The sequence below is a fragment of the Nothobranchius furzeri genome, chromosome 10, assembly GCF_043380555.1.
Source record: "Nothobranchius furzeri strain GRZ-AD chromosome 10, NfurGRZ-RIMD1, whole genome shotgun sequence".
Lineage (NCBI taxonomy): Eukaryota > Metazoa > Chordata > Actinopteri > Cyprinodontiformes > Nothobranchiidae > Nothobranchius > Nothobranchius furzeri.
In genome coordinates this window covers 30,542,965-30,555,287 of record NC_091750.1, presented here as the reverse complement: position 1 = coordinate 30,555,287, position 12,323 = coordinate 30,542,965, and the positions used below count along the sequence as shown (strand labels likewise).

General features: G+C 42.3%; 2 protein-coding genes across 7 annotated transcripts; one reads left to right on the top strand and one right to left on the bottom strand.

Moving 5' to 3' along the window:
* Positions 1-213: 213 nt before the first annotated feature.
* On the bottom strand, positions 214-1,680 carry alkbh4 (alkB homolog 4, lysine demthylase). The gene is made up of 3 exons (XM_015962063.3): positions 1,500-1,680; positions 1,021-1,209; positions 214-938 (listed from the first exon to the last, which is right to left on the bottom strand). The coding sequence occupies exons 1-3, from the start codon at positions 1,662-1,664 to the stop codon at positions 417-419; spliced, it is 876 nt and encodes a 291-aa protein (XP_015817549.3). The 5' UTR covers positions 1,665-1,680; the 3' UTR covers positions 214-416.
* Positions 1,681-1,841: 161 nt separating this feature from the next.
* Positions 1,842-11,816, top strand: lrwd1 (leucine-rich repeats and WD repeat domain containing 1). 6 transcript variants are annotated; one of them, XM_015962061.3, is made up of 16 exons: positions 1,842-1,962; positions 2,388-2,474; positions 2,634-2,868; positions 3,342-3,461; positions 3,648-3,794; positions 3,888-3,980; positions 4,122-4,460; positions 4,615-4,732; positions 4,882-4,988; positions 5,114-5,324; positions 5,510-5,582; positions 5,716-5,859; positions 5,962-6,068; positions 9,268-9,429; positions 10,351-10,460; positions 11,013-11,816. In XM_015962061.3, exons 2-16 carry the CDS (start codon positions 2,395-2,397, stop codon positions 11,172-11,174), a joined length of 2,208 nt encoding a protein of 735 aa, XP_015817547.3. In that variant the 5' UTR covers positions 1,842-1,962; positions 2,388-2,394; the 3' UTR covers positions 11,175-11,816. The 6 variants fall into 6 exon arrangements, with proteins under 6 accessions (XP_015817547.3, XP_015817546.3, XP_054587019.2 ...); XM_015962060.3 differs by having other exon boundaries at positions 1,862-1,962; positions 2,385-2,474; XM_054731044.2 differs by having other exon boundaries at positions 1,891-1,962; positions 2,359-2,474; positions 4,618-4,732; positions 5,965-6,068.
* The last annotated feature ends 507 nt before the right edge of the window (positions 11,817-12,323 follow it).

Genomic DNA, 12,323 nt, shown 5'->3' with positions numbered 1-12,323 from the left:
TTCACTAAACCAATTCAAATGTACTTGATCTACATAAAGCCGTCATTAAAGCACAGACTTAAAAAGATATTTATTTGGGAGAAAACATTCCATATTTGTTCATAACGTTACATTGTGTAGAACTTCGCTTGGTGATGTAGTTGTCACGCCTTGGTGTTTATTCTAGAAACCCGCACGCAGCAGGCCTCAAATAACTCACAGCCACACTGATACTGGAGATCACACAGTGCTGGTGCTTTATTATAAACTCATCGTCCTGCTGTCCTAACAGAATGGTGGAGTTGCTGTTCGGTGACAATAATGCTTTACCGTTAAAACATAAGTTGAAAACTCCAGTTATAATTAGTCCTTTGATGTGGCACAGTTTCAGACTGAGACACTTCACGTCTACTTTGTCCAGCTTTTTCTGCCTCTGTTTATATTGGAGTTCCTCCGAAGCTTAAAGCAGTAGTCAACAGTTCAGCTCCCAGCTTCGCCTGCTTCCCTCCAAGGAGGAACTCTGCAGACAGCTCTCTGTATGTGCTGCAGACCCTGCGTTCATGAATATCCTTCCTATGAATTGCATGTTTCCACCTATGCCTCGCCTCGCCGTATAACACAACTAAACACCTGCGAGGAAGTCGTACAGCAACCTGGACTTCCTCTGAAAGTCCCAACTCTGGCAGACCCTGCTCAAGAGACATGGTGAGCACAGTTTCTGATAACATGTTGATGGTGACCAGCCGCTCCCCCCACAACCAGGAGTCATCCAGGTGCGGATCAATGGCTGAGCCTCTCTCCGGAGCGTAATCCAGATTGCACTGCTCCACTGGTTGAAAGCCCGCAAGATTTGCATCTTGCTGCATCCGCAGCACCAGTTTTTGGCTTAAAGCAGGAAGTCCAGTAAAGTCTGCGATGCGCACTTTTCTCTTCTTGAAGTTTACTTTAGGGCCAAAGTCCTGCAACCGTGTAAAATGAAAAATTTGAATGTTAAAAATATGTAACCCACAAAAAAGTACATTTTCATTAAATGTTTTCCACCTGTTTCCTTCGGCCAGACTGTGAGGGATGCCACACATCCTGGTCCATTACGCTAATCAGCTCCCTCTCCTCCTCCTCTGATATAAAGTTCTCCCACAGGAAGACTCCAGAAAAAGGGAAGGAAGAGCCCTCTTCATCTTCGCTGACAGCGAGCCCCGTCTTGGCATTATAGAGGAAATGATGCACAATCTTCATACCAAAAACAGAGATAACATTAATAAACAAAAGCTGTGATGACATGTTTTAATTATAAAATTTCATTTCACAATAAGTAAAGATACATGCCGTCAACATTTAAATAAACCAGGGTTGTATCTCATTATTTAAATCAAATTTACAACATTGTACCAGAATATTGTCAGAACAAACAAGAGTGATTTTTGATAAACAACACAATTTGTCCAGTGAGGGCTTCCGTACCAAGGTTTACAGACGTTACATCGCACATTAAAACTGAGATTTTTGTTCGACACACGTACCTTTGACTCTCTTGTTTCAAGCAGTACACTCGCCTTAAACGTTTCACAGACAAGACAGCGTCGGATGCCTTTACAAGCGCATGGAATAACCCCGTCGCCGTCGTCAGAGACCATCATCATCATGTTGCATCTTCTTCTACTTGGAAATCGTAGCTCCACTGCCATCTAGCGGACGGAGCCGCAGGCGTAAAATTACTTCTTTTAACCCCTATTTTCGTTCTGCCGCACTGTTATTGGCGCATTAAAATTTCAAATAAAACAAAATATGACAATACTTAGTAATATATGTGATAAACAAGAAATATAATAATCGAAAGTCGTATTTGTTTGACTTGTCTTACAGCCAATGTTCAGGGTAAACTGTGGCCAAAGTTTTAGGTAAACCACGCCCACCGGATGTAGACGGAGTTTCCCCGGGAAAGGTCAGTTGTGTTGCAGACACAAAAGTTGCAGAGAGGAGTTGGTAAGTAACATAAAAAATACTTTATTAAACATTATTAAAGGTGTTTGCTCATTTGTTATGGCTAGAAAAAGAGTCAGTTATATTACTAACTACTAACCTAGCAAAGAGTTGATTAATCGATCGTGTCAACGTGGTTATGCTAGCTACTGCTAAAGTAAAACCAATCGAAATCAAACTAACAGATTCAGTTTTACCTTGCTGAAGCATGAAGTTGATTTGGTTATATTAAATTTTTCTCAGTAAAGATGTCACTTGGCAATGGCATCGTCTCTTTACTAAATGAAAAAATGCTAAATATTTAGCTCGTTTTAAGTACAGACATTATTTAAACTTATCAGGCCATACAACTTAATCAGTGAGTGCGAATAAAAGTTTAACATGTTATTTTGCTGATAGATTCCACATTAGATGTCCTTTTCCAGCAGATCAGCTATGGAGAATGTAACAGAGAAGCTTTTACTGGAGAAAGGTTCTCCAAAAACCAACAAACTGGAGCAAATCAAAACTCTGAAGTAAGTCTTCCCCCTTGATTAACTATTTGTGTGTTCTGGTGAAGTCACTCTTTTATCAGTTGATGACTAATCGCATTTAATAGTAAAATTAGTTTTACTTGCAGATATGAAGCTTGATCTAAAATCCCCATGTTGACTTGACGGGTTTCTTCTATTTAGTCTGTCTAAGATGGCGCTGAAGCACGGGGATCTTCCTGTGAAGCTGCTATCCCGCCTGCAGTCCCTGGAGCGGTGGGATCTATCCGGGAACAGGCTGCAGGAGCTTCCAAAGAACCTGAAGCTACCTGCACTTCGGTACCTGGACCTCACCAACAACCAGATGGAGGATGTCACCACCTTAGAGTCTCTGAGCAGCTTGGAGGAACTAAAAATGGATGACAACTTTTACATCACAGTGAGGACTTGGCTGTTTTTGTCGCATGTAATCCAGTACCGTTCCGTCTCTGTTATAACATAAAGGACGGAGCTGCCTTTTTAAAATTCAAACTATTCGATTGGTCTTATTTAAATGAGTGGTTTAAGTATAATTTCTGTCTTTGAATTCATCTCAGAACTTTACAGAATCGTAAAACGTTACCGTGGCATCTTTTGGAGTCTGGTTGTTACATGTGATGCAGTTTTTCCACCCATGACTATTTTACCGCGACAATATCCACATGAGGTGAAAAAAACAAACCAAAAGGAAGTTTTCCTCTAACGCTGTCATCAGATAACTACTTCAACAAGTCTAGATGTTTTATTAGCACGTCTTTTTGTTCTCTGCAGCGCTGCAGCTTTTCCTTTTTGTTAGATATTCCTTTATTTTTGTCTCAAACTTTAAAATTCTCTTTTACAACTGAGATCAAGTCCTGACTCTGTTATTTTTAGATAAGTGATAGTTACAAGCTGATGGTGTTGCTGCCCAAACTGAGGATTTACAACAACAAAGATGTCAGCACCACTGCCAGCCACTTACGATACGTGTTCAGTGACAACCTGAGGACCAGGGTATGAAAACCGTTTAATACTTTCGTTTGAAAACATTCATGATGATTATTCATTAGACTTTGAGTTAAGCTGTGGCTCTCGATTGCATCACACCTCTAATGTTGCATTTTAAAAGGAAACGACCCAGCTGCTGCACTTTCTCATCATATCCCACACTTGGGTCACTCAGCTGCTGCTTGATTTCAGATAGTCACAGTTTGGGAGCGGAGCTTCAGTCTCCCAGATCCCATCACGGCCGGCAAAATGTCCGATCTGGAGAAGAACTTTGTGAACGCTGCTCGTCATCAAGTCAAATTTGGTCCCAGTTCAGTCAGCGATTTCACCAAATGGAGGGCAAGTCCTGAATTTACAAGGATCTCTGGGACTTTTTTGCTAATTTTCATCCCTTTTTAACAGTTTTGTTTTTACTTCCTTTTGATTTTTCAGGTGGAGATTCTTGCTAAAGAGCATCTGCGCTCACTGACACAACCAAAAGAAGACTTCATCCCCAAGGAGTCTGCTGAGGCCACAAAGAACTGTGTAAGATTGCTAATCAGCACCTTTTATTTAAACTTCACTGTTACAATACTGTCATTGGCACAAATGGCGTCTCTAAATAAAACTTCTTGCTGTTTCTGTTCAAACTGGGTCAAACATTTTACTCTATCTTCCTTTTCTCAGATAATTTCCTCGCCTTCCAAGAGGAAACGAACCAAACTGGTGACAGATGATAAAGTAATTTTGACGCCTCACAAGAAGTTGAGAGTCAACGCTCTAGAATCTTCAGCTGCTGAAGACAGCCCTCGCAAGTCCCGCAGGGTCTCTCTCCGGACAGACGGGGCTGTCTCCACTCCCACCAGAGGACAGGCGAGGACAGAGACGCCCAGGAAGAGGTCTAAATCACAGCAACTCGAAGAGGAAGAAGTTCGGGTTGAACAGAAAAAAGAAGTCAGCAAAACCAAACAGCTGCACAGGAGTCAGTACACTCTGCCTATAATAAAGATTTGTACTAAGAGTCAGGTAAAGAAACACACAGATGACTCCTTTAGATGCTGTAGAACCACAAAAACATTCCAGTGTCGTCGTTTATTCCGTACAAGACACAATCTTGTCAGACAACAACCCACAGGGGTTTGTGTTCGTTCTCATCCGTCTCTTGTGTGTGATCCTCCAGCAGCCGGTGCATCTGAAGCCTCTCCACGTGCTCCAGTGTCACAGTAAACAGGACAGCTCCGGGGACTTCTCCACGCAGCTGTGGGCCTGCGCTTTCCAGCCTCTGTCAGGCTCCTCTGGTACTGATGAACCCCTCTGATCCACTCAGATTTATCAGAACAAGTCCTCCGTGGTTTACAGCAACAGCTGTGTATGAAAGCGGATAGCTAACGCTTTACTAGAGTTGTTTGTGAGGCTCTGAGCGAGCTGTGAAACCCTGCTTTGACAGGCTGTTGCAGTGAAAGCCGCCTGGTCGCTACATGTGGAGGAGACTCTCTGTGTGTGATCGACTGTGAAACGGGAATGGTGATGAAGAAGTACAAAGTTCCAGGAGAGGTGTGTGGGTTGACCCTAACCCTTCTCTGATCCGTACAGAGCAGAGCGACTGTTCAGGTTTAGCAGTTAAAAGCTGCTGCTGTGTGGCCGTTGGTGCTGAATTGGTCTGCTGTTCCTTGTCACAGGAGTTCTTTTCCTTGGCCTGGTCCATTGTGTTGATGTCCCGAGGAGGAAAGGCTCCAGTTCAGCCCTGCAGCATCCTCGCTGCCGGTGGGAAGAGAGGACTCGTCAAACTGATCCATCCCAGGAACAACGTGGCCTACGGCGAGTTCAGAGCCAGCAGAAAGGCGCTCTCTGTCCTCCGCTTCAACCACAATCAGGGAAACTTCTTCTTCAGTGAGTTTTAGTCGGGTCAGACTCAGGAACGGGCGTCTCTCACCAGCTTGTGTGATGATTCTGTTACCTGCTGATCTGTATGTCACCTCACCTGACCTGATGAAAACCAAACAAAGGTCTGGGATTTTTCCCGTTTAGTTTTTAAACGACGCTCCTGATTAACGTCTGTGTGCGACCTCTTGCAGCCGGATCTTATGACAACAAGATAATCATGTGGGATATCGGAGGAGTGGACAGCAGTTACAACTTCAAAGTTGTGTGAGTTTCTTTTATTCTAACTTGTGGAATCTGCAGTTTGGATCTCTACCCGACGTTAGCGGTGGAAAACCAGGCCAGATTTGAGTCAGTCATGTTTTCTGCTTCCTTACCGTCTCTCATTCCTCCCCACCAGTCAGCTGCTGGTGTTGGAGGTCAGCGCCACTCCCCTGCACATCTGCCTGCCCCCGACTTCCCCCGGCTCACACCTGCTGACCGCCTCAGACGACGGCCTGCACTGCTTCAACACACAACTGGGTACCAGCAGCTCCACAAAGAGGTAAAAGCATTCAGTGGATGAATAAGTGCAAAAGGGCAAAGTGATGATGAGGATCTTTAAAGCGACACTTGGATTATTCAGTAGCCTTTTGTTTTTGCTCAGCAGGTCAAATGAAATGGAGATTACGTTTCCCATTTACGAGGAGGAGGATAAAGAACATGACTACCACACTATCGACGGCCTGAGCTTTCTTACTGATGACATAATAGGTGCGTGAGGTTCCTCTATTATGTTCCATGTTCTGTTGCCGTCGTTCAGTTCGTGGACCGAGTCGGAGCCAGAGCCTAGACTGAATCAGAAGCAGTTCTAGTAAATGGTCACATGGTGGCGCTGTAATCCAGGTAGAATGTAGCTTTTATAGTGAGTATCACACAACAATCTGTAAAACTGACCTGCGATTGATCTGGTTGTTTATTTATTTGTCTCACGTTGGCTTTAAATATAAACAAGATGGCTCGGTGTCCTGTGGCTTAGAGCAAAAACACCTCGCGCTTCTAGAGTCCGAGTTCACTTTTTAACTTCCTCTTTACCGGGTTTAATGCAGTCCTTTTGACACAGCCAGGGGAAGAAGGGTCACAGAAATGAACATCGTGAATGATTTGGTAGATCCTTCTGAAGACATGACATTCCCAAGCGTCCAGGAGGAGCAGTGATGTCCCGTGTGCTTTCCAAACCCAAATCATAGATTTCTAGATCATCAATTAGAATTTTTTTGTTTTTGCAGCCAGCCCAGTTGATCAATCACTCAATCAATCAAAGCTTTATTTATAATATGATTGAATATGATTGATTGATTGACAGTTGATGGTGCAGATTTTGGCTGGTGAGATGGGCCGAACCCTTTATGCGGGGAATTCATAGACATTAAAGACCAAGTTCACTAAGAAAACCTTTTTACTTGCCATTCGGCGCTATATAAATAAACTGAATTGAATTGAAATGAAACAAGATCAGTCCCTTCACATGCAGGCTGAATGTGAAAACGGTCTCCTCCCCTACCTCCTGCTTTATTATTTCTTGAGAATAGAAAGTAGACGGGGAAACGCTCAGACTAGAAAAGCCGGTCAGATCTGTGTCATACTGGACATTAGCATTCATGGACTCACCCATCTTGACTTGTGACGGGATAGGCTGGTTTTGATTTAGCATTCTGCAGAGAGATCACATCTCGGCCAGTAGAAGCTAACTGTTAGCATTAGCAACTCCACCACACAGCAGAACTCCTTCAGGCTTGTGTTATTTGTGGAGATGAAGCATCAACAAGCGAACAGAGGCAGCGGAAGCGTCTTGTTGCTGTTATCCAATTAGATGCATGATGTCTGCATATCAGGAAATAAGACTCCAACTCATGCTGCGTTCCCCTGATCTTGCTAACTTCTAGTTCCTGAAACAGGAGCGCTAGAGCTTTTTTTTCCCCCAGAAGTCGACTCACAAGCCATTCGTTTATACCAGAGACCACCGCAATTCCACAGAAAATGAGTGAACTTGGTCTTTGAAACAAAAACGTAATTTTTCATCAAAATACCGGATTTCTCACAATTTCAAATTGTATTGTGTTCCCATGTTGACGGCCCAGCATGGCCTCCTCCCTTCCTCCAGTAGGTATTATTAAACTGGTCCATTCAAAGACCGATGGAAATGTTCATTTCTCCCTTTTCTGTATTTCCTCATTTATTTCTTTTCATTTATCGTTTTTTTTTTTTCCATCAGCCACTTCCTGGCAACTGGAGGAAAGAGATGTTAAATAGTGCAAAAATCTAATTTCAGTTCATGTACATTTGGGTAATCTCTTCCACAACTGTACTCCTAAACGAGTGAATAACATAGAAAACCCCAGAAGATGTGATCAAGCCATTGTCTTCAGCAGTATCTGTTCTTAGGACGCCCGGTCCGTTTCAGTTATTTGGGAGTGCTTAAATGCATAATGATGCAGATGTCCCACCGTGATGGAATCAAGCTCGTCTCCCTCAGTCTGATCACCGCTCTGCAGATGGGTGCTGTCTCACACAGAGAGCTCAGGCACGAGTGCTGAGCCTGCTGCTCCACACCCTTTTTATCCACGACAGTGGAACAGCACAAGCATGTGCTGATCACACTCACCGGGCTATTCACCATGTGGAGGGTGGGGTTGAAATACGACAGAGGTGGCAGGAAAATAATCTTTCCCCAGACACAGATAATACCGAGAGGATTACTGATTGGATGAGACATTTCGGGAGTCAAGACAATAAAATTCCTCTCAACACGCATCAGCGAGGATCTCACGCTGTCTTTATATGAAATCTTTAGAAATTTGGCAACCAAAACTCCTTATTACAAAGCAAGCTCTCAGAGAAACGGCTTTTATTGTTATTTAGTAAATACGACTGGTCACTCTGAGTTTAACATGCAGGCTGAACACGAATTCTAAAGGCTACAGCGCTATGTCACAGTGAAAATTAACATTCATGGACTCACCCATCTTGGCTTGTGACGGGGAAGGCTGTTGTTAATTTAGCATCTAGGAGAGAGCAGAGCGCGTTGTAGCTAGTAGAAGCTAACCGTTAGCATTAGCAACTCCACCACATGGCAGAACTCCTTCAAGCTTGTGTTATTTGTGGAGATAAAACATCAATGTTGCACAGCAAACAGTCAGTGGTAGGGTTGCGTTGCTGTTATCCAATCAGAGACAAGATGTCCAAATAACAGGAAGTAAGACTCCAAGTTGTCTGCTGCTCCCAACTGCTCTGGCTCACTTGTAGTTCTAGAAACAGGAGCCGTAAAGAGATCGACTCACAAGGCATTCATTTCTACTAGAAACCATACCAAGTTTATTTGTACAGCACATTTAAACACGGCATGAGGGCCGACCATAAGCTGAACAAAAACACAATAAAAACAATCAAAAATAAAAACTAAAACCATTCAAATCGAGTAATCCAACTCGAAAAGAAAAGGAGAAAGAGAATAAGTTAGACTGAATTAAAAGCCAACGAAACCCCTGCAGATGTGTTTAAAACAAGAGTGAACTTCGTATTTAACCTCCGCAGAGGCACGGCGGAGAGCGACCCACCAGCTCCATCACTGCGTGGCATAGAAACTGCACTATGCAGGAGAGGAATCCTTACCTTCTCTCCTCTACAGGACATGTGCAACAGCAGGGCGTGGAGAGAACACACCCTGCTTCTCTCACAGATGCAGGGTTAGGGTCTGCTCCAGAAATGAGAAAATGACAACGGCAACAAATTTATTCCAGTGCCTGTTCCTCCTGACTGCTGCTGAAGTATCATTGAGACCCGTTCAAAGCTTTTCTACTCATCGTCTCTAACATTGGTTTGTTTATGTCATGCGAAGCAAACCAAGTAAGGATGTAACTGCACGTTTTTTGTGTTTTTAATGTTGACTACCTTTGTCTGTTTTAAACCAAAGCCTCTAAGAGCCACATGCACTGTTCCATCTATCTGTGGAGCTGGAGCAGGACCAGGTCTCAGCGGCCCAACAAGGAGAGCAGATCGGTGTGTGCGGTGGTTCTGGCTGAGCTGCAGTGGGCCAGTACGAATATCCCCTACCTGGCTCTCAACACCTGCCCTGGTAAGTGCCATATCATCCACTCGTTGGTGCAGTGCAGACTGTCATAGCACAATTCTTGCTTTGTAGGTTAATTTAAAGGTGTGGAACTCTGAAAAACATTTTACTGGTTATTTCTGATTATAACTGGCCACTGTGAGTATTTCATGCAGGCTGAACATGAAAATAGTCTCCTACACCTATCTCCTACATTAATCTCTGCTAGACAATGGAAGGTGAAACTCTAGGATTTGAAAAGCCTGACGGATCTACGTCACACTGTCACTTAATATTCACGGGCTCAGCCATTTTAACTCATACGGGAAGGCTGTGGTTGTTTTAATGTCCGGGAATCAGCAGACAACATATCAAATCGTAGAAGCTAACCGTTAGCGCTAACAACACCACCACACAGAAGAACTCCTCCAGGTTTGCGTTATTTGTGCAGATAAAACATCAGCGTTGCAAGTCAGTGGTAAAGTTGCTGTTGTCCAATCTGAGGCGAGGTGTCCAAAACCAGGAAGTAAGATTCCAAATCCTGCCGTGTTGTGCCGCTCTCTGCTGCAGCGGTCTTGTCCGTGCTGATCCAAGCGTCTCTGGGCCCGAGTACGGCTTACCAGAGACCGCTGCAAACGTATTGATTACATTTGTTTTCAAGACCAAGAAACGAGAAAACAATTGCATACTTATTGTAAAGTTGCATAAGTAAATCAAACGAATCATATTAAAATATTTTTGTGTGTTTTTATTGAAAGTAAATGTTTGTGATCCTCCAGTTGTTTTAATTTGGGGATTTTGGCCAGCAGAAATCAGCCTCCCTCTTCACAAATGTTTATTTTTAAAGAGAGTTGTCCCTAAACCACCACAGTTATTCTTCTGACTCTGTTTGGATCCAGATGTTTAATCATGTTGGGTGCTTTGTCCTGGTGTGTGTTTTCCTTTTAGGGCGGGCCTACATAGCATGTGGCGATGACAAAGGCCGAATATGGACATATCACGTCACCAGTCTCCCGAAAAACAGCTTTCAGATTGGAAAACCCATTCCTCCCACTCAGGTGTTTACTTCGACAAAACAATTGGGTTTTCTTCTTAAAAATAAAAAATGTTATGCCTCTAAAACTGTTGTGAAGAAAAAAAGAAAAGGCATTTGCTTGGTTGCACAACTGTACTTGCTGCTCACAGTAACGTGAAACCGTTAAGTTAATAGTAGACATGTGAGAACACCGTTTACTGAAAGGCAGCCAGATTAGGGGAGGGGGGCAGTAAACAACCAGGATGTAAACAAACCTCCAGATCAGCCAAACAGAAATCAAACAAATCATCATCTCTGTTTCAGTTTCATGCTGTTGTCTGGGCTGTGTGTGCACCCATGTTTAACTAACACACCCATAAGAAGGTAGAGGAGGTAGCACCAGGCCTAACTGTAATTATGGTGCTAAAATGTTACCACGAGCTACAAAGTTAAGAATGTAAATGTATAGGTTAGGCTTTAGGTTGAGAAAACGTAAATAAAATTGACACAGACTACTTTGTACACACCTGTTGAGGTGTTGTCTGTTTTTAAATGACGTAATCCACTGAAGCTTGGTCCTTGGTGTTTCTGTCAGGTGTTGGAGTGGCCGTCCCCGACGAGGAAGGGCCTGGGCCTGACAGAGGGCCCCTCCATCAACAGTGTAGCTATGGACCCAGAGCTTCGCTACCTGGTGGCCCTCACTGATAAAAATATGGTGATCGTGTGGAGGAGAGAGGACGTGAACTCAGAACTGTAATGTTTGTTCTGTCTGAAATGAGCTGGAAGTACCACATGTTGGTATTTTCTACGGTAGTCAGATTACTAGCTGAAAATGTGAATTTTTATTTCACATTATGGACGACACACCCAACATCTAATAATCCTCTGAAGGAGCAGACACATTTTTAAATATATTTTGAAGAAATTTATTTTCTCCACCAAACAGCATCGTCGACTTATTGATGACAATTTTTTAAAATTCTATTTTATCTTTTTGTGGAAATTTACTTGAAACTTAGATTGACTTATTTTATTCTTTTTCTGTTTTATAATATCTTTTTTTGTCTGTGGAAATAATATTCATTGTTTGAAAATGATTCAAATTTAAAAGAAAGTTATTACAACACTACACACACTTAAAAAAAATTTCCAAAGATGAGAAAAATCATTCACTTGTCTTCTGAAAAGTCATTCAGCTGATGCTGCTTTAACTGATGTCCTCCATGTCTGCAGGATGCATAACAGACAGCTAACACATTAACCCCCATGTAATTCTGTTACTCCCACTGTCTGAAAGATGGTTAAAGTTAAACAAAATCAAAGTAATGTGAAGTTTGTTACTGGTTAATGGGTCTTTTAGAGTGCTGAATGAGCTGAGTGTTAAGATTTTACTTGTTTTGTTTTTGTTTTGTTTTTTATTGTAACTGTATTTTTTAGTCTTGTTTTTTATTGTAACTGTATTTTTTAGTCCAAAATGTTGCTAATTTTGTTCCAGGTTTTGTGAATAAAGTAAGATTATCTGGGAGAGAATACAGAAAATAAAACAATTCTTGTAAAAAATTACATGGAAAACTTTAATTGAAAAAATTGTCTTTAATTATTTAACACAACAAACAATAGTTTCAATGAATGTTCCCTAAAAGTTACATTCTGAACAAACCTCTAGGGAATGTTCCCTAAAGGTTGCACTGAACGTTTTCTGTGGGTTCCAGGAATAAAGACCTCCAGCTTTCAATTTGACTTTCATGGAATCTTTGGGGAACAATTACTGCAAGTTCCCTATAGATTGCAACATTAACCTTTGGGAACTGTATTATACAGTAACACTAATATACAATATTTGTACCATATAAAGATGTATCTGTTCATATTTTCTTAATTTTTGTACATTACTCCTACCAGTCTA